This window comes from Ochlerotatus camptorhynchus, unplaced genomic scaffold (assembly GCF_037179485.1).
Source record: "Ochlerotatus camptorhynchus isolate MF236.1 unplaced genomic scaffold, CSIRO-AGI_Acam_v1.1 ptg000149l, whole genome shotgun sequence".
Classification (NCBI taxonomy): Eukaryota; Metazoa; Arthropoda; class Insecta; order Diptera; family Culicidae; genus Ochlerotatus; species Ochlerotatus camptorhynchus.
In genome coordinates, this window is record NW_027040639.1 from 1,201,004 (window position 1) to 1,222,026 (window position 21,023).

The 21,023-nt window shown below is 43.5% G+C and overlaps 2 protein-coding genes across 2 annotated transcripts in view; both read right to left on the reverse strand.

Annotated features, from left to right (window-relative positions):
* Positions 1-4,264, reverse strand: part of LOC135701065 (phosphatidylinositol phosphatase PTPRQ-like) — a 68,362-nt gene extending 64,098 nt beyond the window's left edge. The window contains exon 1 of the mRNA XM_065221772.1: positions 4,244-4,264. The gene's annotated coding sequence lies outside the window, so the exon portion shown is untranslated. The remainder of the gene's footprint in view (positions 1-4,243) is intronic.
* A 9,244-nt stretch (positions 4,265-13,508) lies between these two features.
* Positions 13,509-15,815, reverse strand: LOC135701054 (ATPase family gene 2 protein homolog B-like). The gene is made up of 2 exons (XM_065221760.1): positions 13,730-15,815; positions 13,509-13,672 (listed from the first exon to the last, which is right to left on the reverse strand). Exons 1-2 carry the CDS (start codon positions 15,782-15,784, stop codon positions 13,523-13,525), a joined length of 2,205 nt encoding a protein of 734 aa, XP_065077832.1. The 5' UTR covers positions 15,785-15,815; the 3' UTR covers positions 13,509-13,522.
* Positions 15,816-21,023: the final 5,208 nt, after the last annotated feature.

Sequence of the window (21,023 nt, forward strand, 5' to 3'; positions counted from 1 at the left end):
GAATAACATGGAGAGACTAATCAAAATGCATGACTAATCATAATTAAATAATTGAATCACGCTAAAAATCTGGAGCTGCACATTTAACTGAAAATTTCTGGTGGAAAGTTCGCTACACTATGGTAAATGTAGAAGCAAGGTTTATTCATTTTTCTGGTGCATAATTTGCATCGTTCTGATGAATGTAAGCTTCATTGAAAATTTATGGTTGAAAATTTCCACCATTATGGTGCATGAAAAGGTAAAGCCTGAAAATTGACCCACAAAGGTGCATGGTGAAACAAACATCACTGACAATTTTTGGTGCACCATTTTGATGAATGGAGGAGCTTGATTTATTGAAAAATTCTGGTGCAAAATTTACATCGCTCTGATAAATTAAATGAACTGAAAATTTCTGGTGGAAAACTTGCACTGGTCTGGTAAATGAAGGCACAAGCTTTATTTAAAATTAAGCTATTTTGAAAATATCTGGTGTAAAATTTGCACCATTCTGATGATTGTAGGGAAGCTGCTTTACTGAAAATTTATGATAAAAAATCTGAAAATAGGGGCAAGCTTTATTTGGTGGAAAACCTGCAACATTCTGATGATAGGAGAAGCAAGCTATATTGGAAATTACTGGTGGAAAATGAAAAAAAAGGAAATCTGCACCATTCAGAAGATTTTTATTGAACATTAACGGTGGACAATTTGCATCATTCTGATCAATTGAAATTTTCAGGTGTAAAATTTTCTGGAGGTGAGTTTGTATTTAAAATTTCTGGTGTAAGATTTGCAACAATCTGGTGCATGGAGGGTCAAGCTGAATTGAAAATTCCTGATGTAAAAATTACACAGTTCTGGTGAATGGAGGGGCAAGCTTTATTGAACATTTCTGATAGAAAAACTACAACGTTTTGGTGGATGGACGGACAAATTACACTTTACTTCCGATAAGAACTTCAAGGGTATTAAATTCTGAGGATTGTTCCAAAAGAAAAGATTTCTGGGGATGATTCCATGAAAATTCTGCGAATGATTTCTAGTGAATCTTGCAGATAGTTCCAAGTTAATTTCGAAAAGAATACCGAGAGAATCAAATTTTGAATGAAATTACAAAGGTATGTTGGGGAAAAATTCAAGAAAATTCCGAGGATAATTTCAAGCTCATTTCGGAAAGAATTTCTGGAGAATACAGAGGAAATTCTTCTGAAACTTTAGGGGAATTTCTGTTCCAAGGTGTTCTGAGAAAAAAAGATCTAAAATATTCCGAGAAGAACCTCAAGGATATTGAATTCATAGGACAGTTCTAAAATATTTCTGGTCAGAGTTCAAAGAAAATTCTGCGGATAATTGGTAGTGCAACCTGCAGATAGTTCCAAGATAATTTCGAAAAGAATACCGGAAAATCAAATTTGGAGTGAAATTCCAAAGGGATTTTACTCAAAATTTAAAGCGAATTCCGAGGATGATCTCAAGCTCATTCCGGGAAAAATTTCTGAAACTCTAAGCGAATTTCAGTTTTAAGGTGTTTTGAGAAAAAAAACATGAAGAGTTCTAAATATAATTCCAATGGACTTCTGAAAAGAATTTCAAAAGAGCTCTTAGGAGAGTTCTAAAAAAATCAGAGAAAAACCTTAAGGATATTTAATTCTGAGGACAGTTCCAAAGGATTTCTGGGGAGTATTCCAAGAAAATTCTGCGAATAATTTCTAGTGAATCCTCCAGATAGTTCCAAGATAATTCCAAAAAGAATACCGAGAAAAAATAGATTTTGAGTAAAATTCCAAAAGGATTTTGAGAAAAATTTCAACGGAGTACCGACAATTTCTAGTTCATTCTGAGAATAATTTCTGGACAATACTGAGGAAATTCTTCTGAAACTCTAAGGGAATTTTAGTTCCAAAATTTTCTGAGTAAAAGTCAAGAGGAGTTCAAAAAATTCAAATTATAATAAAAGAATAATTTCAAAAGAGCTCATTGAGTTCTAAAAATTTCGAAAAGAACTTCACGATATTCTGAGGATGGACTTTTTCGCAACTGTACAAAGGTTGAAGATGCTTTTGGATTCCCTAATTGAAAAGTGGGTATAAGACTGCTATTTATTAATTTTATCTAGATGAATGCGTCCATTTATTAACGTCCTTTTAAACGAACCACCTTGAGGAGGAGGAAAAAAGTTCATTCAGGACGGCCAAGTCGTAACCAGACCCAGCCGGTTAGCATCCCCAGGTAGCGATAATCACAGGCTACTTAGAGTTGGCTATAACCTTTTTGCTCTGTCATCGTCATCACGGGCACTACCGATTTATTAACAATAGTGCATTGGTGACAACGATGATCCCCCGTTCTTGTTCGCATTACTGACGGCAAATATCACCGCCAGCAACCCCACCGGGCACCGCGTGGAGATAAGAATCGGAGTTCAGGTGCACAGAGATCGCAAACCGCCGGTCAGGGCAGAACCCAACAACCATTGATAGGCATTCTTATGCACCTGCTTTACCCGTCACAACGGACGGTACTAATGGATATTTTTGGTCGCTATTGAAAATTTTGTCGATTGCTGAATTTATCTATGGGCCCAAATTAGGGGCATTTAGACCGACATTACATCCATTTCCCGTATATTGATAATGATCGGCCGACGGAAACATTCGTGGGTGTGAGACGGGTGTTGAAAACAGGTGCGACGACCATCTTCAATACCATTGCTGAGGTTCTGACAGCGATGCAGATTTCTTGGGAGCAGGAGATGGCAGTATGTTTTGACGGTGCCAGCACAATGGCTGGCAGCACTGCTGGAGTACAAGCCAAGTGCAAGGACAAAAACAACCATATACTTTTATGAAGAGCTTTGAGTGTGTTGGTTTATTTCCTTTTAATTCCGATATAATTGCTTATCTTTTGACAGATACGCGTATTTCATCTACTTTTTGAAGACTTCATCAGTGCCAAGTACTCAACACCACCGATCAAGATTGGATTGATCAAGAGCAATATACTGTTTGTTCACTGCTATGCGCACTGTTTGAACCTTGTACTTGTCGACGCAGTGTGCATGCGAAAGGAGAATGCGATTCTAATTGGTCATTCATGTCGGTTTGTCGGTGCTATCACTACCATCTGACGTGACTTCAGATGAATCCAACCACCAAGGCAACAACATTGCAGCAAATATATAATTTCGGTTAAAGCCCTAATCTCGCAACCATTTGACGAACCGATCATCATCGACATCGTCGATGGGATTATATTGCAAATTTGCATTGGATGCTTCAAAGCAGTTTGCGTTAAAGAGGATGAACCACCGGAGCAAAAAATAAATAAAATTAGCTAAATTGAACAGTAGGGAAATAGTGGGAGGTGGACCACCACATACTTTGGAGTACTCCCCATCGCCAGATTAAATGCACCATATAAAAAATTGCCCCTCCTTAACAAGATTCCTGTGCACGCTAGTGCTGATAAATGAGTGACAACTTAGGATGTCTCTAGGTCTCACGCACTAAAGTGAGTCGCATGTTTTGCGTTGCATTTGCAGCATCCGTTTTGACTCATCCGTTATCACTACGTGTTCTTTATAGATTCTAGGAGAACCGATCTCCGGGCGATTCCAATTCATGGACTGTGACGCTCCAGATGTGACGAACAGGATGTTATGCATACGATTCGCATCCAATCAAAAACCGCGTCCTGCAATCACCGCCAAATGTTCTAGAACATACATTTCCACTTCCGACCTTTCGTATTGGTTGCACTTTTCCAATTAAACTAATCCATCATCGGTGTCCCGTTATCGGCTTGTAATCACTCGTACCGTCACTAGCGTCATTTTCGCGTAAAACAAGAGCACCAACTAAAGCACAACACACATCAACCCCAAACTCGAGGCTGCAACGAAGAAATGGAAGAAAACATACACGACACTAGCACTGATAACGTTCCATTCCAAACCCCCCTCGCGCCTTCATTGGAACGACGATAAGCAGCCCTGGGCCTCTATCATGGGTTTGCACAATCGATCCCGTCGATACTTGAAATGTTGGAATCGAAGCACTTTCTTGCCCGCGGCCGGAACTTAAGCGCAGTAGCCTATTTGCCCATGTGTAACAACAATCGAACGTCGAGCAGACCCCCTACATCCGAAGATCTTCAATCTCCAGGAGACGATCGAACAGTCTTATCGCTGTCGTACTTCCAGTAGTGGGAAGCTACCGTAGAAAATTTAAGGGAAAAAAAACGATTTATCGATAGGCACCTGCTGTTAGCGCGAAGGAACTCAAATGTCGCACCCGTTTCGCGGTTGGTCGTATACTGAAAGACCGACTGCCTCTGGTACGCCGTATATCACAGTCAAATGCTCTCGCGCCAACACATTTGTTTTGGCGATGATAATAAGTATTTAGTGAGTCAGTGGTGACTCAAAGCGCGCTCTAGAGTACCTACTAGTCCCCTATGTGTACGTTACAGCGATAAGTTTGTATGGCACCGCTTTGTTAATTTATTATCTAGAATCTTGGATTTTCTCAGTGAGTAGTTCTACAATTTGAGATTAACTTCGAAAAAGAGTTTTAAGGAAAACAATATTTGGTCTCTGAATCTGAATCATGCTGTGTGGCCTAGGCTGTGGCTGATTGGACTTGGGACCTCAAGTGACCGGAACGATTATTTGACGACCAAACCAGAACACATGTCACATGAATTCAAACAAAGCAATGTGGATCGTTCATCACAAGCATGATAAGCCTCGTTGGATAAGCCTTTCGCGCACTTCACTGGAATTTTGCGCGTACCTACCATTTGAATGAACGAATCATCAAGATAAAAAAAAATGTACGTAAGAGCCCATCTAGGTGAGTGCGAATGGTGTTTTTCCAAAACTCAATCTCTATTCAGTTGACAGCATATTGACAGGCAAATAGCGGGAGATGACTGACAATGATTGGATGGATATGTGTTGTACTGGTCGTGATAAGACGAATCACATTCGAGAAATACGTTGGTGCCTAGTACAACAACAACAACACGTTGAATGAGTGACGATCTTCTAGTTAAAAGGGTTTTTTTTCTATGTCCCGAAGCGAGTCCAACTCCAGTAAGATTCATGCTTTCATGTAGATTACCTCTATTCGTATTTTTAAAAGCACCTGTATACATTTCCAGCAAAATAGGTGAAGGCTCATAAGGCTTGTACTCGAAAAAAAAGCACAATTTTTATCCGTGTGTAACTTTTTATCCGTGGGTAAAAATTGATGAAAATCTGGGTATAACCAGTTTGGAGTGAATTGTTTACATGTGCAAAATTTCATAGCAATCGGTTCAGTGGTTATTGAGATGTCATCGAAACAAGAAGAAAATCGCCGGAGAATTTTGCGCGCCGTCATGGAAAATCCGACTGCGACCATGAGATGGATCGGAAAACAACTGGGAATCACCCATACAACTGTGTCTCGGGTGGTAAAATCGTTTAAGGAGTCCCAGACGACCGAGTGGCGGCCTGGAAGTGGAAGAAAATCGAAGACAGCTGACCCTGTGAAGGCCCGGAAGGTGTTGGATTATTTCAAGCGTAATCCGAACCTTTCGATTCGGGACGCGGCTCTGAAGGCAAAGTGTTCCGCCTGGTTCGTTCAGCAAACCAAGAAACGAGCTGGGCTTCGTGTATTCAAGGTCCGGAAGGCACCGAACCGGCGTGATCAACAAAACACGGCGGCCAAATCCCGCGTAAGGAAGCTGTATCGAGAGTGGTTAACGAAACCGATGTGTGTGGTTATGGATGACGAAACCTACATCAAGGCAGACGCAAAGCAGATACCGGGGCTGGAGTTCTACCTTGCCAAATCACGGTTTGATGTTCCGGAAGACATATAGAAAAAGAAAGTGGACAAATTCGCCAAAAAATACTTGCTCTGGCAGGCCATATGTAAACATATGGCAGAGTAAACCGTACATCACAATGGGTACCATCAACAGCGAAATTTACCGCACCTAGTGCCTCCAGAAGCGTCTGTTGCCCTTCCTGCGGTCCCACGGAGGCGAGACATTATTTTGACCGGACCTGGCATCATGCCATTACGGGCGATCGACGTTCGATTGGTACAGAGACAATAACTTTGTTTTTGTACCAAAAATCCGCCAACCCCCCAAATTCACCAAAGATTCGTCCGGTGGAAAGATTTTGGGCCATAATGAAGGCCAAAGTTCGAAAATCGTCCAAGGTGTTTAAGAACGAGCTGGAGTTGAAGAAAGAATGGATGAAAGTGACCAAAAAGGTCGGTTCCATCATTGCACAAAATGTAATGAGGGGTCTTAAGGGAAAGGTGCGGGCTTTCAGCGAGGGAAAGGAAATTGAATAAAGTAATTATGCCGAAACGAAACATAATCCATATGTATTAGTTCATTCCCTGAAAGTTTCAAGAAAATCCTACTTAAAATAAATTTTTGGCGAACACTTTTGTCTGGTGCATTTTTTTCAAGTACAGGCCTTAGTGGGCCAAATGCTAGTAATATGGTACTACCACAGACAAATAGACATAACACTCATAATTACATTCTTCGCAAATAAGGTTTTAGTTGGGAATGTACTAGCATTTGTCATGGTGTCGCCACTGAAGCGTTAAGCAAGCCGCCACATTTCTAACTTATCAGTGATGCCAGTTCTTTTTCAGGTCAATTTAGTAGTTAGTTCTTGAAAATGATAAGGGGCCCAAGGCAACAAACTGGAGACACGTAGGGTTAACTACCCCATTTCCGGCCTATCAAGCACAACCCGCACTTAGCCTTAATCTAGCGCAGTTTAGCACCAAACGGAATGTTATTATTACTGATGGCTTCCTAATTTATTTACCTTTCCGCACGTACCGTAAGATTCGATAAAGAGAAACCAATCGTTGAGATATTGTCAAAAGTCTAACACTGCTTCTTGACGCCAAACTCGGTCTACGGATTCTAGACTCGGCCTAACGCATTGAAACGCCAATGAATTCACTTCGGCCTATCGGATGAAGATAAAAATTTATTCGGTTGGAGCGCTTCTTTTGTTTTTGAAAATAGTGGGTGAAAACCTTAATATCACGCGTTCTCATTGACTTCGTTCGGTAGTTTGTTAACTAAAGTATCGTACCAAACGCATAATTGACTTGTTAACTCTGAAATCATGGATTTATTTGTTGTCTGCTCGATAGGCCCAAAATGGGCGATTAGACTGAAGTAGTTCCGTAGAGGTAACTTTAAGACCAGAAGGTCCCGAAGAAACGTGCACAACTTTTTGGCTCAGCTCTGCAACTCTCTTCGGTCCCAAGCTAATCGATGCACCCCTCGAAACATAGGAAAATCCACGAACCCCTCATTTTATCTGTCAAACTTTCATAGCGAATCAAAACAAACATAGTGTAGTACTAGAATTTTGACTAGAACGGGGTACGTTAATCGATTTGCTTGGAACCAATAGGCTAATCAAGGAGAGAGCCAATTTAAAATCGTTAGTTTCCACCAATGGAATCGGAATACGTCACTGCAGAGCAAAAGGAGGAGAATTTGTTGGCCACCACCGAGAAGTATCAGAGTTTGGTGGGTGTTTTGCTCTACGTCGCTTGATCTGGCAATTATGGCATCCATTCTTGGAGAGTCAGCAAACCTACCGATAACGACTGGACGGAAACGAGCATTGCAATATTTGAAGGGCATCGCTGGACTGAAGTTGAAACTAGGCGGAAGTGGTAGTCTGGAAGGCTACGCTGATGCTGATTGATCAGGCGATCACGTGGATAGGAAGTCCAATTCAGGATTTCTGTTCAAGCTTGGCGAAGAAACAAGTAGTTGGAAAGCCCGGACGCAAGAATGTGCAACCTTGTCTTCGACCGAAGCGGAATATGTTGCACTTGCAGTTGCAGAGGCAAACGAGGAGCTACTTTGGCTTATAAAGCTGCTGCTAGGACCATGGTGGGTATATAAATGGTGATACAGCTTTGTCACTATATAGGCGAGGAGGTCGCGGGGGGGAAAAGTGCGGTTTTAGAGCAAATTGTAAACAAACTCGGTCGCTGTCCCATACAAAAATCCAACATGGCTGAATCATGAATTTGACACATTAGAACACCTATATGCAGTCACCTTGGCTAGGACATCCAGCAGCCGGCGACCTTGCAAGAGCTGAATCAGTATGCTGGAGAGCAAGTCTCAGTAAAGTTGGACTGAACTGATTGGCGGAGAGACTTTAGATGATCTTTATTTCTTGTATTTGTGTGGTTTACATGTATTACTTTTCAAGTGACACAGATGCGTCTTTTCAACCTTAGTTATTTTGAAATTTCAATTATTATTAATTACAGTTCCTAGTCCTATCAGGCCTGTTTTAAGAATGACCACCTTGGTGGAATTGGTTTGTTTTAAATATGAAAAAAATTAGACTACTTATAACTACTATTTACAACTACAACTATCCTACAACTACTATATACATCTAATTTACTATATACAAATTGCTTATTAAAGCATGTTCTGATAAATTACATTTTTTTGCAAATTTAGTCTTAATTTCGTTAATTTTGGAATCTATTTTGGCAATGCCTGCCTCTTCATGTAAATTTGTTATTCTAGTATCGAAAGGACGATCAAGAACCATCCTCAGCACACTATTCTGAGCGACCTGAATTTTGTTCCTGTGAGTCTGTGCACATGATTCCCACACCGGAGCTGCGTAGAGGATCGCAGGTGCTATGATTTGTTTGTAGACGGCCAGTTTGTTCACCCTTGAGAGGCGGGATCTGCGGCAAATCAGCGGATACAGACACCTAACCAAGGTAGAACACTTGACTACAGTTTTCTCTACATGCGAACGGAAGAGGAGCTTTTCATCGATCAACATCCCGAGATAGGTTACTTCGGCGGACCACTCAACCCTTGTGCCATCCATGATTACAGTACAAGATGGAGCCGGTTTCAGTTTGGGCGATTGATCGCTTGTGTTTTGGAGGGATTGATTTTAATTTTCCACGTGGTGGCATAATCAGCAAAGGCGCTAAGGCATCGTTGAAGTTTGTTCGTTATTTCGCGAGGCATCCTTCCTTTGACGGCTATTGCGGTATCATCTGCGAACAGGAAGAACACGCAACCGTCTCCAAGGGGAGGAATGTCGGAAGTATAAATGCTGTAAAGCAAGGGGCCCAGCAGACTGCCTTGCCGCACTCCTGCTGGGATGGAAAACGTGTCTGAAAGACAACCATTCAACGATACCTTAAACGACCTTTGCTGAAGGTACACAGCAAAAAAAGTTGTTGAATATTACATCGAAACTGCTGCAACCAGGTCAATCCATCGGTTGTGTAATATCACATTGTACGATGTACATCGATTTTGCGAATAAAATTACATCCATTGATGTAATATTGTATCTGCTTTTTGCTATTACAGCATTATTTCATACATCAGCTTGAATTACGTTGATCGATATTACATTTTTTTTTGCTGTGTAGTTACGGGTGATTTTAACCAGATGTAATGGGAAGTTGAAGTTACAAAGCTTGTACACAAGTCCGTCATGCCAAACATTGTCAAACGACTTTTCAACGTCTAACAAGGCCATGGCTGTGGACTTGGATACAGCTTTGTTACTTCGGATGTTATTCATCACCCGTACTAGCTGATGCTTGGTGCCCCTTTCTGAATCCAAACTGTTCCGGAAGGAGAATGTTATTTTCCTCGACAAACTTGAGCAAACGATTGAGAATGAGTTTCTCGAACAATTTGCTCAGCGCTGAAAGGAGGCTGATTGGTCTGTAGCTTGAAGACAATGTTGGATCTTTACCGGGTTTGCGGATTGGTATGATTTTTGCTATTTTCCAGATGCTTGGAAAGTAGTGCAGTTCCAAACATCTGTTGAAGATAGCGGTTAGAAGAGACTGCACTTTCATGCTGAGTCTCTTCAAGATCAAGATTCAAGTTCAAGAAGCTTTCATGTTCTTGGTGCATTTCAGCGCTGAGCAAATCTGTTGTACTGTGATCATATCCGCCGGAGGCACGACACAAGGGGAGGCATCTAGGTTTTGAACGCATTGCGCAACCTGATCTTCGAGCGGACTTTGGATAGTCGAGCCAAGCAAATGCGATGAAGCGACATGCTTGCCGATCGCATTTGCTTTCTCCTGTGGGGTGATTAAAAGCCGATCGTCATCATTATCGACTTTGAGAGGTGGAACGGGTTTGAGATGATTTTTCAGGACCTTGGCTACCTTCCAAAATGGTCTGGAGCGGTCGTCCAGATTCTGGACAACACGCCCGAAACTTTCATTTCGGAGTGAGTCCATTCTGGAAGCAATCTGCCTGTTCAGATCGGTCATTTCACGTTTTTTGCCCAGATCTCCAGTCCTCTGAAACTGGCGTCTACGAACATTTCTTAACCGAATCAATAATTGGGTGTGGAAATCAATAGCAACAAACCCCTCACAGGAACTTGTCGAACACACGCCTCGTCAGCCACGGATATGGCCTGTTGGAGTCCTTCCAACGCCCGGTCGATGTCATCTACAGTGTCGAGCAGTGGATTTTCATCGATGTTGCTGTCCACCATTCGTCCGTACTGCACCCAGTTGACATGGTGGTAGTCTTTACGCAGGCAGCTTCTAGCAGGAACCACGTTGACACCGACTTCAGTTGGTGGTCGGAGCTGAGATCGTTGTGCGCCTCCGGCTTGGATAGTACGATGTTTGAGAGGAAAAAGTCCAGGGTGGACGGATTTCCCGCCGGAGAGATAAAAGTTGGTTCGTCCGGAAACGGCACAGTGTACAGTCCATGTTGTGCGTGGTCGAACAATAGACATCCATTCCGGTTCCGCTGGTAATTCCGCCAAGCTTCATGACGGGCATTCAGGTCACCCCCAACGATGAATCGGGAGCTAGTACGGGTGATGGCGGTCAGGTCGTTCTTGAATTTAGTTCCTAGTCCATTGATGGCGGTGCACTGGCTTGGGCAGTAAACAGCGATGAACCGGACGTTTCCAGTTGGTGATTCCACCTCCACACTAATGGCTTCGATGATAGAAGTGCGGATGTGGGGCAGAGTGCAGAACTTGATTCCCTTTCTGACGATGACCGCTACACCACCCCCCCTGGAGCTGGGGCGATCAAGCCGGATAATGTTGTGGTCAGGCAACCAGAAGCTGTCGCCGGACTTAAGATGGGTCTCGGTTAGAAGGCCCACGTCGATGCTGTGCTTGCGGAGGAAGTCGGCAAGCTCAATCTTTTTTGCTCTTACAGAGCAAGCATTCCAGGTCACGATAGTTAGCGGTTTAGACGCCATACTGGATGATGAACTAACCGAGCACTTGGATCTGTTCGGGCTTATTGCGGCATTTACGAAGAGCACCGAACATGTTGACGAAAATTTCCATCAGTTCATCCGCTGAGAACAGATCGGGGTTGTTGTTTTGCGCTGTTGGTTGTCTCCAGAGTCCAGGGGGGGATGGAGAGCTTTGGCCTGCAGAATCACCGGAAGATTCTTGAGGGGGGGCGGGTTGCACCTGCGAATTCGCTTGCCTTTGCTGAGGAGCACGAAGAGGCGGGAAATCCTCCGTCCGAAATGCCGGGACTTTGTCCTTCTTGCGTCCTGGTTGGTTGTTAGTTGCCGCCTGTTTTCGGATGCGTTTGAAGTCCTCGCGTTTGGAGCCCTGTCTGTCGGAACCTTGGTGAGCACCACCACAGTTGGCGCATTTTAACTCCACGGTTCCATCCGCAGGGCAGTCGGAAGTGGCGTGGTCTTGAGCGCAATTGCCACAGCGTGGCTTAATGTTGCAGTTACGGGTGCCGTGTCCAAAGTTCAGACACCGTTGGCACTGAGTCACATCACGATGGCCGCCACGGTATGGCTCCCAGCGGACGATGATGGAATCGATGGAGCGGATGGGCTTCAGCGCGTTGAGCGTCACCGTTCCCTTCTGGAAGTGTGCCAGGAAAAGGCTATCCGGATACGCCTTCACATTTTCGTCCTTCTTTGTCATCCGATAGACGGCACTTGGGGCCAGCTTGTACCGGTCTCTGATTTCAGCTTCGATAAACTTCGGGTCGAAGTTTGGTAGGCCCCTAATGCGACCTTGAATGGCTTCTCACCGGGAATGTCGTGTGTGAATAATTCCACCTCGGAAGACCTCAGGTGGGCGACGACCAAGTCATACTCCGCTTTGGTACGGAGCACCACCTTGGTGCCGACTCTGCCCAACTTGTATTCGGCTTTAACGCCCAGCGTCGCTAGATCTGCGATGAGCTCATTAAGATGGGCATTTTTCACTACCAATGGAGGTAGCTTCAGTTTTGCCGCACTCGGGCCGGCAGAATTTTCGTTGCCGATGGCGTAGCCGAAATCACCGATGTCGCTGGCGTTCGTCGCAGTGACATCGGACTGGCCTCGATTCTTCTTCCTCTTCTTGCTGCGTTTTTCCAACACAGCTGGCTGGATATTCCCATCCATGGGGAGAACAGCAAACCTGTTCGAGGTAGGCACACCGGAGTTTCCTTCACCGGGGTTCTGGACCTTCGCCGGGCTTCGCGACCGATGCTTCCCCATTTCGGGGCACACACACACGCACGACAAACCGCGAAAGAGAGAGCGCGAACACTATCGCCACGAACTTTTCAAACAACTCGAGAGAGCGAGCTAACACCGAGCTGAACTGCTTGACGATCAAGCAGAGAATCCCATGAACTGATTGGCGGATGACTAGAGACTAAATTTATTTCTGTGGTTCAATAGTTACAATTGTACACGCCGGTTGCTTCGATTCGAAACCTCTAACAAATAGATGGTATTGCACTTAAATATCAATTCACTTTGTAGATTAAACGGGGATCTTCCTTTGCATGGGCATTTTACCAACATCTCCCCTATAAAAGATAACTTTGGAACAGAACCGTTTCTTGTCGTGTTTGTCGTATTAGAAGCTAGATAGCTTCTTTCATCGATCTATGAGCTGAAAATAGCTGGGAATGTCTTAACATGGAGAATGTCGAACGCAGCAGAGAATCATCTGTCAATGTTACTTAGGACCTAATGCATTGTTTAGGTTGAACTGAGATGAGAAAGCAGTCACGTTTACCACTCAACCACCGGCGCTGTCACCATATGAAGAAGGGGCCAAACATTTGCTATGTCATTTATTTATGCTCCAAAATTAGAAATCCAATCAATTAAAAACGAGACTGTTGTAATATCGACAACCACCGCCTGCATCTCACCCAAAGACACCACGTGTTGGAATGAAAAAAAAACCCCTTATCTCTGGTCGGACCAACTGCAACGGAATTTGCGAGCTGTTTGGCAGAAAATTAAAACATGCATTCCGGAGCCAACCGCCGATTTCTTCTTTGTATGTCCAAAAGCAGGTACAAGACATGACCCGTGTAGAACACTATGTTCTAACGAAGAGAGATAAAAGAGAAGCACCTACTTGCATTAAATATAGGTATTTGAAGAGAAGTATTTCTTCCGCTCACCAGAAGAAGCAGCGTCATCATTGACCAAAAAAGAAAACGATTGCGTCAGTTTCGGAATTTCATACTATTCTGCGCTTTAATTCGTATTCAGTGTACCACTCGATTTGCTTCCTGGTCAAGGAGGGTCTATTTTCCTTAAGGATATGCAGGAAGTGAGCCATGTTGACTTCTATTACATCTTCGTCCAAGGTAGCAGCATGCAAGGCGGCCTGTAATTTAAATAATTTAAGTAATAGCCATTGTAATAAACAAAAAAGAGTGCAAACCTGAGAGCAAAGATTTTGCAAATCAGCCCCTGAGTAGCGCTGGGTCTGTTTGGCCAACTCACTCAAATCGACGTCATGGGCAAACGGAACTTTTTCCGATATTTTCTTCAAAATTTCAAACCTCGCTGTCTTGTCCGGTGCTGGAACGTGGATCAACTTCGTCAACCGTCCCGGTCGTAGCAGCGCATCGTCGATCATATCCGGACGGTTTGTGGCAGCAATGACCAGAATATTCTTCGAATCATCACTACTGCCAATCACAGACTGGACGCTCGTTCCGATCCCGTCCATCTCCGTCAGTAGAGTGGACAACACTCGAATGTGAACATCGTTCGTCCGAACGCCTTGCATTCCTCTATTGCCTACGAGAGAATCGATTTCGTCGAGAAAAATTACCGCCGGAGCACTCAGCCGAGCTTGGTTGAATAATCTGGCTATCAACTTCTCCGAATCTCCCACGTAGGGCGAGTACACTTCCGCAGCCGACACTGACACGAAGGTCATTCGGGATTCTGCTGCAAGACATTTGGCGATCGTTGTCTTGGCACAACCTGGTGGCCCGTAGAGTAGGATTCCTTTCAGAGGACTCATGCCGAATCGTCGGAAGGCTTCTGGGTGCCGAAGCGGTCCCAGAACTGATACCCGAAGAGTCTTTTTCAGCTCATCCATTCCTCCTATTAAATCAAGCGTTTGATTCAACCCACTGATGAGACCGATCGAGTTCCGAAGCGATGTAGGACGAATTTTGATCAGGCATTCTTCTACTGTTGACGAGACGTCCTGAGCAGAATGTCTCCTCAACGTCCTATGAATCGTATAGACAAGAAGCTCCAAATCTGCTCCAACGTAACCCGGAGTCCTTCTAATAATGTCGTCTAGTACCGACTGTTCCAACACTAAACTCGTCCTTCTCAGCATAGCCGCCATGATTTCACCCCTCTGGAGCTCGGAAGGCATCCGAACGAATATCTCCGTTCCCAGTCTCCCAGGTCGTCGAACTTTTGAGTCAAGGCTTTCGATATTGGAGGTGGTTCCAATCACAAGAATTCCACTCTCGACGCCGTGATAACGATCCAGTAAGGTTGTAAATTGGGACGCTATCCTGGAGATATTCGACACGTCCTCACCTTTCCTATTATTCAATTTGGGACAGAGGGTATCTACGTCCTTCACCAAAAGAATTGTTACACTCGATCGTAGAAACAATTTATTGAATTTTTCCAACCGTTCGAATATCGTCCGCAACTCCAGTTCCGTTTCCCCTGGGTGAGATTTTATGAAATCTAATCCGCGTATTTCGAAAACTGGATAGTTCCTTTCACGAGCCAGTTCGGCGACGAGCGAATACTTTCCCGAACCAGGTGGACCAGCCAGTAGAAGATTATCTGAAGCTCGTTCCAAGGCTTTCACAAGGCATTGCTTTACTTCCGATAAACCCCCTAACGTTTTACTCCGAACAGTATTGAAGCAAATTTCACCTATTACTATTGTAGTGTCACTATCGGTGAAACCAAAACTGTGCTTCCCAACGGTTTCATGTATTCGAATTCCTACGATTCCACAATTGAAGCTATCATCCGTTTTAATCAAACAACGTTTGCACACAAAAAGCGAGCGCATAAGATCCTTTACAAGCGACGATAAACTGTCTCGATCACGCAGCAATTCCAAGTCCAATTTCGAACAATCAACCATTAGTTCAACATTAATCTCTTCGAAGTAACACGATTCTTCTCTGATCACTTCCAGTTCCTTAACCCGAGGAACGTCCTCTTCGATCGCCTCCTTTTCAATAGCATCCTCGATCAACTGAACCGTTTCATCTACATAGCAAATTGTACTCGCTTTACAATGCCTTGATGGTGCAAACAATCGGCACAGAAACAGCTTACTGTCGGACAATCGGCAAATAACCGGAACACCGGGGGAAAAACTTGCTTCACTTTTCAACTCACCCACAAGCAATGCGGGTGATATTTCGCAGATTTGTGCAGCCGTAAATGGTTGCCTACTATCAGACGTGATTTGGTGGTTTATTTGAATGGTCTCTCGCATTTTGTTACTTGTTTAACGTAAAATGTAGGAAATAACTACTGAAAACTGGGATAATATGAATGTACGGGAAATACCGAAACATCGCGAATAACAAACGGTAAACAATAACAACAAGCACGTAAATTCGACAGTTCGATTTCCAGGGTGGAACTATGGGTACCACACAAACCAGCAGTGAAATATTTCAACTATAGGGTAATAGTCTATACCAAGGTAACTACATATAGGTATTCTAATTCGTGACTCAGCCATGTTGGATTTTTGTATGTACGCTTACTTCAGCTTGCTCACCGGGTGAGTCGATCGTCTCAATTTCGTCTGATGCATTAGGTCGTATGAATAAAAGCATTTACTTTACTTTTCTTGTAAAAGCACGGGAAAGTAAAGCCAACTCTTTTTATTCATAATAACTCTTTTTAGTCAAAATATGAGTAAACGGGAAATGTATAACTGAGTAAAAGCCACTCAGTCAGCCAAATCCGGGACTTAGAAAAAATGCCAGCCGTGTCGGAGCAAACGCTCTAAGAAACGGTGAAATTACTGTATAACCCCTTATAAAAAAATACCATAAACGAACGATTAAACTATTCCACAAATTGTTTGGATGATACCCCGAACACGTCATTAAGCAAATTAACCATAACATTTTTATTAGGGAACACTGACCAACATGTATTATGGTAAGTAGGAACTGCATGCGGAGACGATTTTCAGTCATCTTCAGCTCCAGATAAATGAATCTGGAGCAGGTGATTTCCATTTTTTATCAAAACAAATTTAAAAAAAAATCCCGGGCGAAAATATCACAGAGTAGTTTTGACTCACTATGTGCGAGAACGTCGTCTGCTCAAAAGTGAGTACAAGTGCGCTATTCACTTCTGAGTAGCCATACTCTTCTCGCTGAAATTAGCATGATCGACTCAATTTTGAATTGTTGCGAGTTACCGTGTAGGACAGCGACCGAGTTTGTTACAATTTGCTCCACATGGAGATGAAAAACTATCCAAAATTAAGTACTTTTCCCGCAATTCTCGGGTTTTGCCCAATAACCCAAATTTGAGTAAATCGTGTATAGTACATAGTTTCCATTTAACAAAAGCAAAAAAATACTCACTCTTAAGTATATTCTACATATTCTATCGAAAATTATGTTTAATTCACGTAAATTTGAGAATATGCAATTTACTCAGAGGTAACTTATTGGGCTGAACGAGGAGCTGAAGTATATCGTTGGTTCGAATCTCTCGTTCTTTTTTGACAACTATAACGAGTGCAAGTGAGAGACTCAACTCAAAATGAAGTAAAAAGAACTCAAATTTTGGGTAGTATTTTTTATCTGTGTAAAACCGTATCCCCTCCCCCCACGATTTCCTCGACAAAGCTGTATCACTATTAGCGAATTTGTTTATTATCCAGGTTGGAACCCGTGTGAACCCGTGCTTATTGTCAGTGCGAACCTCAACCCGAGTCAGTTTACAAAAACAAACGTTAACACTGACGTTTGACAGAAAACAAGCAAACCCAATCTTGATGTACATTTCCGTCTCGCACGCTGAGCCGATCAAGTCGCATCGGTCTCGTTGTACGACACTATCATTTAGTTTTGAGTTTTTCCCCACGCGAGGGTTTTTTCTCGCCAAAGTTAATTGGCATAGTGTTTAGACGACTAGTGCACGAGTGAGGAAGCCGTTAATGATATGCCGAGTGCTTTCATTACGGTCCAGCTTTAACCCAGCATCATCGCAACATCATCAGCAAAATCATCACCACTATCGGTACATCACCCCACCGATAGCAACAACGAAAGAGCGTCATATTGCCTACCGAGTCGACCGAGGCACACCAGCATCGAGGTTATTGACTCTGCAGCAGTTGGATCAAACAATTATATCTCTCCAGTCTGCTGCCGCCTCAGTGCGTTAGGTATAAATCGTGTCGTTTGTATTGTTCTCGCCAGTATAGCATCTTCCTTGTTTCCCTGGTCCAATATTAGATTGGTGTTTAATTAGGGTGATCCAAAAATCCAATTTTTTTTTTTTTCGCTTGATTTTTTTTTTCTTGATTTTTTTTTTTTATTATTTTTGTATTACTTAGGGTGATCCAAAACTCTGTAAATAGTATATAATCATTATTTTTTTTTTATTTATTTTTTTTTTTTGATTTTTTTTTTCTCTTTTAGTAGAGTGAAACAATATATATATATATATTTTTTTTTTTTTATATTATTTGAAATTACTGCAATTATTTGTAAATTTTTTTACAAAAAACACCATTGCGGCGATATTTAACCGCAATGGATGAAAATGATAAAGGCGGGGGATGGTCGCTTTCCATCTCAGACGACGAAACTCTTAATTCCACCTCACACGAAAGTCTCGAGGAAGTTGTGGAAATGGAAACCCTTGACGTTCCAGTTGACTCGCTCTCCAGCAAAAATACTGGAGCATATCCCAAGAAAAGGTATCGCCCACAACCCTCTCCCCCACCATCTCCTCCTCGTCCACCTGCACCCCCCACACCATTGCCCCCAAAAACCTCTGCGCTCCCCCGCCTAAAGGCTTACCCAGAAGCCTCGAAAGGCCCATGGCTTGTTTTTTTCCGGCCCAAACAAAAACCTTTGAACATTCCGAGGATCTCTAAGGATCTAACAACACATTTTTCGGCCGTTACCGATATTTTCAAGGTAACACCAATAAAACTGCGCGTTACCGTTGATGACCGGAAGCAGGCTAACCAAATTGTTGCGTGCGAGCTTTTTTCATTGGAATACCGAGTCTACATACCCAGTAGTGAGGTAGAAATTGAAGGAGTGGTCACCGAAGCGAGTTTGACTAGTGATGATTTCTTGGGTCCCGATTCCTTCGGAATCTTTAAAAACCGTGCTCTGCCGAAGGTGAAGATATTGGACTGCCTTCAAATGCAGTCAGTATCCGTAGTAGGCTCCAAAAAAACTTATTCCTTGTCAAACTCGTTTCGTGTGACGTTTTCGGGTTCAGCGTTACCTCACTACGTCGCTATTGGCAAGGTTCGGCTGCCTGTACGCCTGTTTGTACCTCGGGTAATGAACTGCTCGAAATGTAAACAACTTGGTCATACATCGGACTACTGCTCGAACAAACCACGCTGCGATCAGTGTGGCGAGCAACATCAAGAGGGCCCTTGCGGTGCTCCACCAAAATGTGTGTACTGCAAGGAGAGCCTGCATACCCTGACTAACTGCCCGAGGTATAAACAGCAGGGAGAAAAACTTAAGCGGTCTCTGCAAGCTCGCTCCAAGAGAACACTAGCAGAACTCTTGAAGAATACCGCTTCATCTTCTCAGACCACACCAAAAAACAGTAACACGTTCTCCATTTTGCCAGTTGATGATCTAGACTCTGACTCAGAGGGCGGTGAGGGTAGTCCGTTTGTCTTTAAAGGCAATACGAGAAAACGAGCAAAACAACACACCACCGAAAAGCCTCGTAAGGCCACTCGTACGGACCACCCTTCCACCTTGGAAAATTCAAGAGGTAACGGAAATACACCGAAACCCATTCCACCGGGTTTTAAACCTTGTAATTATGACAAGAACTTTCCGTCACTTCCAGGATCATCTAAAACCCCAGATGTCCCAGTTTTTCGGCCAGAAAAGCAGCTGAATAATCAGCAAGAACATGCCCCCATGTTCACGTTTTCTGGTATTGTGGATAGCTTCTTCAGTATATTCAATGTCTCTGACTCAACGAGGAGCATTATTAATTTAGTGCTGCCAATGGTGAAAACTCTTTTGAAGCAACTAGCTTCTAGGTGGTCCTTCCTTGCATCGATCATATCTTTCGATGGATAATTCTCCGAATGAGGTCGGGGATATGATCTCTGTTCTTCAGTGGAACTGTAGAAGTCTTATGCCAAAACTTGACACATTTAAATTTTTAGTTAACAACTCACTTTCTGATGCATTTGCCCTTTGTGAAACATGGCTCTCTTCAGACAACGATCTTGCTTTCCACGATTTCAACATTATTCGCCTTGACCGCGCAGATTCGTATGGAGGGGTGCTTCTGGGGATCAACAAGCTCCATTCCTTCTACAGAATCGATCTGCCTTCGGTGACAGGCATTGAAGTTGTTGCATGTCAGGTTAATATTCGAGGTAAATGCCTCAGTATTGCCTCAGTATATCTTCCACCGCGAACTGCGATTTCTCGTCAAAGTTTCTCGGATATCTGCACGGCTATGCCGGAGCCACGGTTGATCTTGGGAGATTTTAACTCTCACGGTACAGGCTGGGGGGAACTGTACGACGACAACCGCTCAACCTTGATATACGACATGTGCGACTTCTTCAAAATGACAATTCTGAACACCGGGGAAGCAACACGAGTAGCTAAACCTCCAGCAAAAATAAGCAGATTAGACCTCTCACTTTGTTCGAGTTCACTATCGTTGGATTGCTCGTGGAAAGTAATTCAAGATCCCTACGGTAGTGACCATTTGCCAATCAAAATTTCTATTACCAATGGTTCATCTTCTACTCGTTCGGTCGACATCGCGTACGATCTTACAAAAAACATTGACTGGCGAAAATTCGCGACCGCGGTTCTTGATGCCAGCCAATCGGTTGACGTACTTCCTCCGCTGGACGAGTACTCCTTTCTCGCGCGTCTTATCATCGATTCTGCGCTGCGAGCACAGACGAAACGTGTTCCGGGTATTTCCGTCCGCAAGCGACCTCCCACCCCGTGGTGGGATAAGGATTGCACCGACGCGAACAGCGAGAAGTCCGCCGCGTTTAAACGGTTCCGCAAACACGGCAAGGTCGGGGATTTCGAGCGGTACACCGACCTCGAGAAAACTTTTAAGGACTTAATTAAAGCAAAAAAACGCGGTTACTGGCGTCGGTTCGTCGATGGTTTGTCGCGAGAGACTTCCATGAGAACACTCTGGAATGTCGGCAGGAGAATGCGAAACGCGTCATCACCGATTAACGAAGACAAGGAGTACTCGGACAGTTGGATATTCAGCTTCGCGCGGAAAGTTTGCCCGGATTCGGTGTCGGTTCAAACCAACGTTCGTGATCGTCCGTCGGGTAATAACGAAATAGATTCCCCGTTTTCGATGGTGGAATTCTCACTTGCTCTCCTTTCATGTAACAATTCAGCTCCAGGAATGGATAGAATCAAGTTCAACTTGCTTAAAAATCTCCCAGATGTCGCGAAGAGACGCTTGTTGAACTTATTCAATCAATTTCTGGAGCA

Bases quoted from the DNA above. Each gene is read 5' to 3' on its own strand.
- LOC135701054 (XM_065221760.1), bottom strand. From the start codon at position 15,784: ATGCGAGAGACCATTCAAATAAACCACCAAATCACGTCTGATAGTAGG. The intron at 13,673-13,729 runs GTTTGCACTCTT...TTTAAATTACAG, and splicing joins TGCAAAATCTTTGCTCTCAG to GCCGCCTTGCATGCTGCTAC.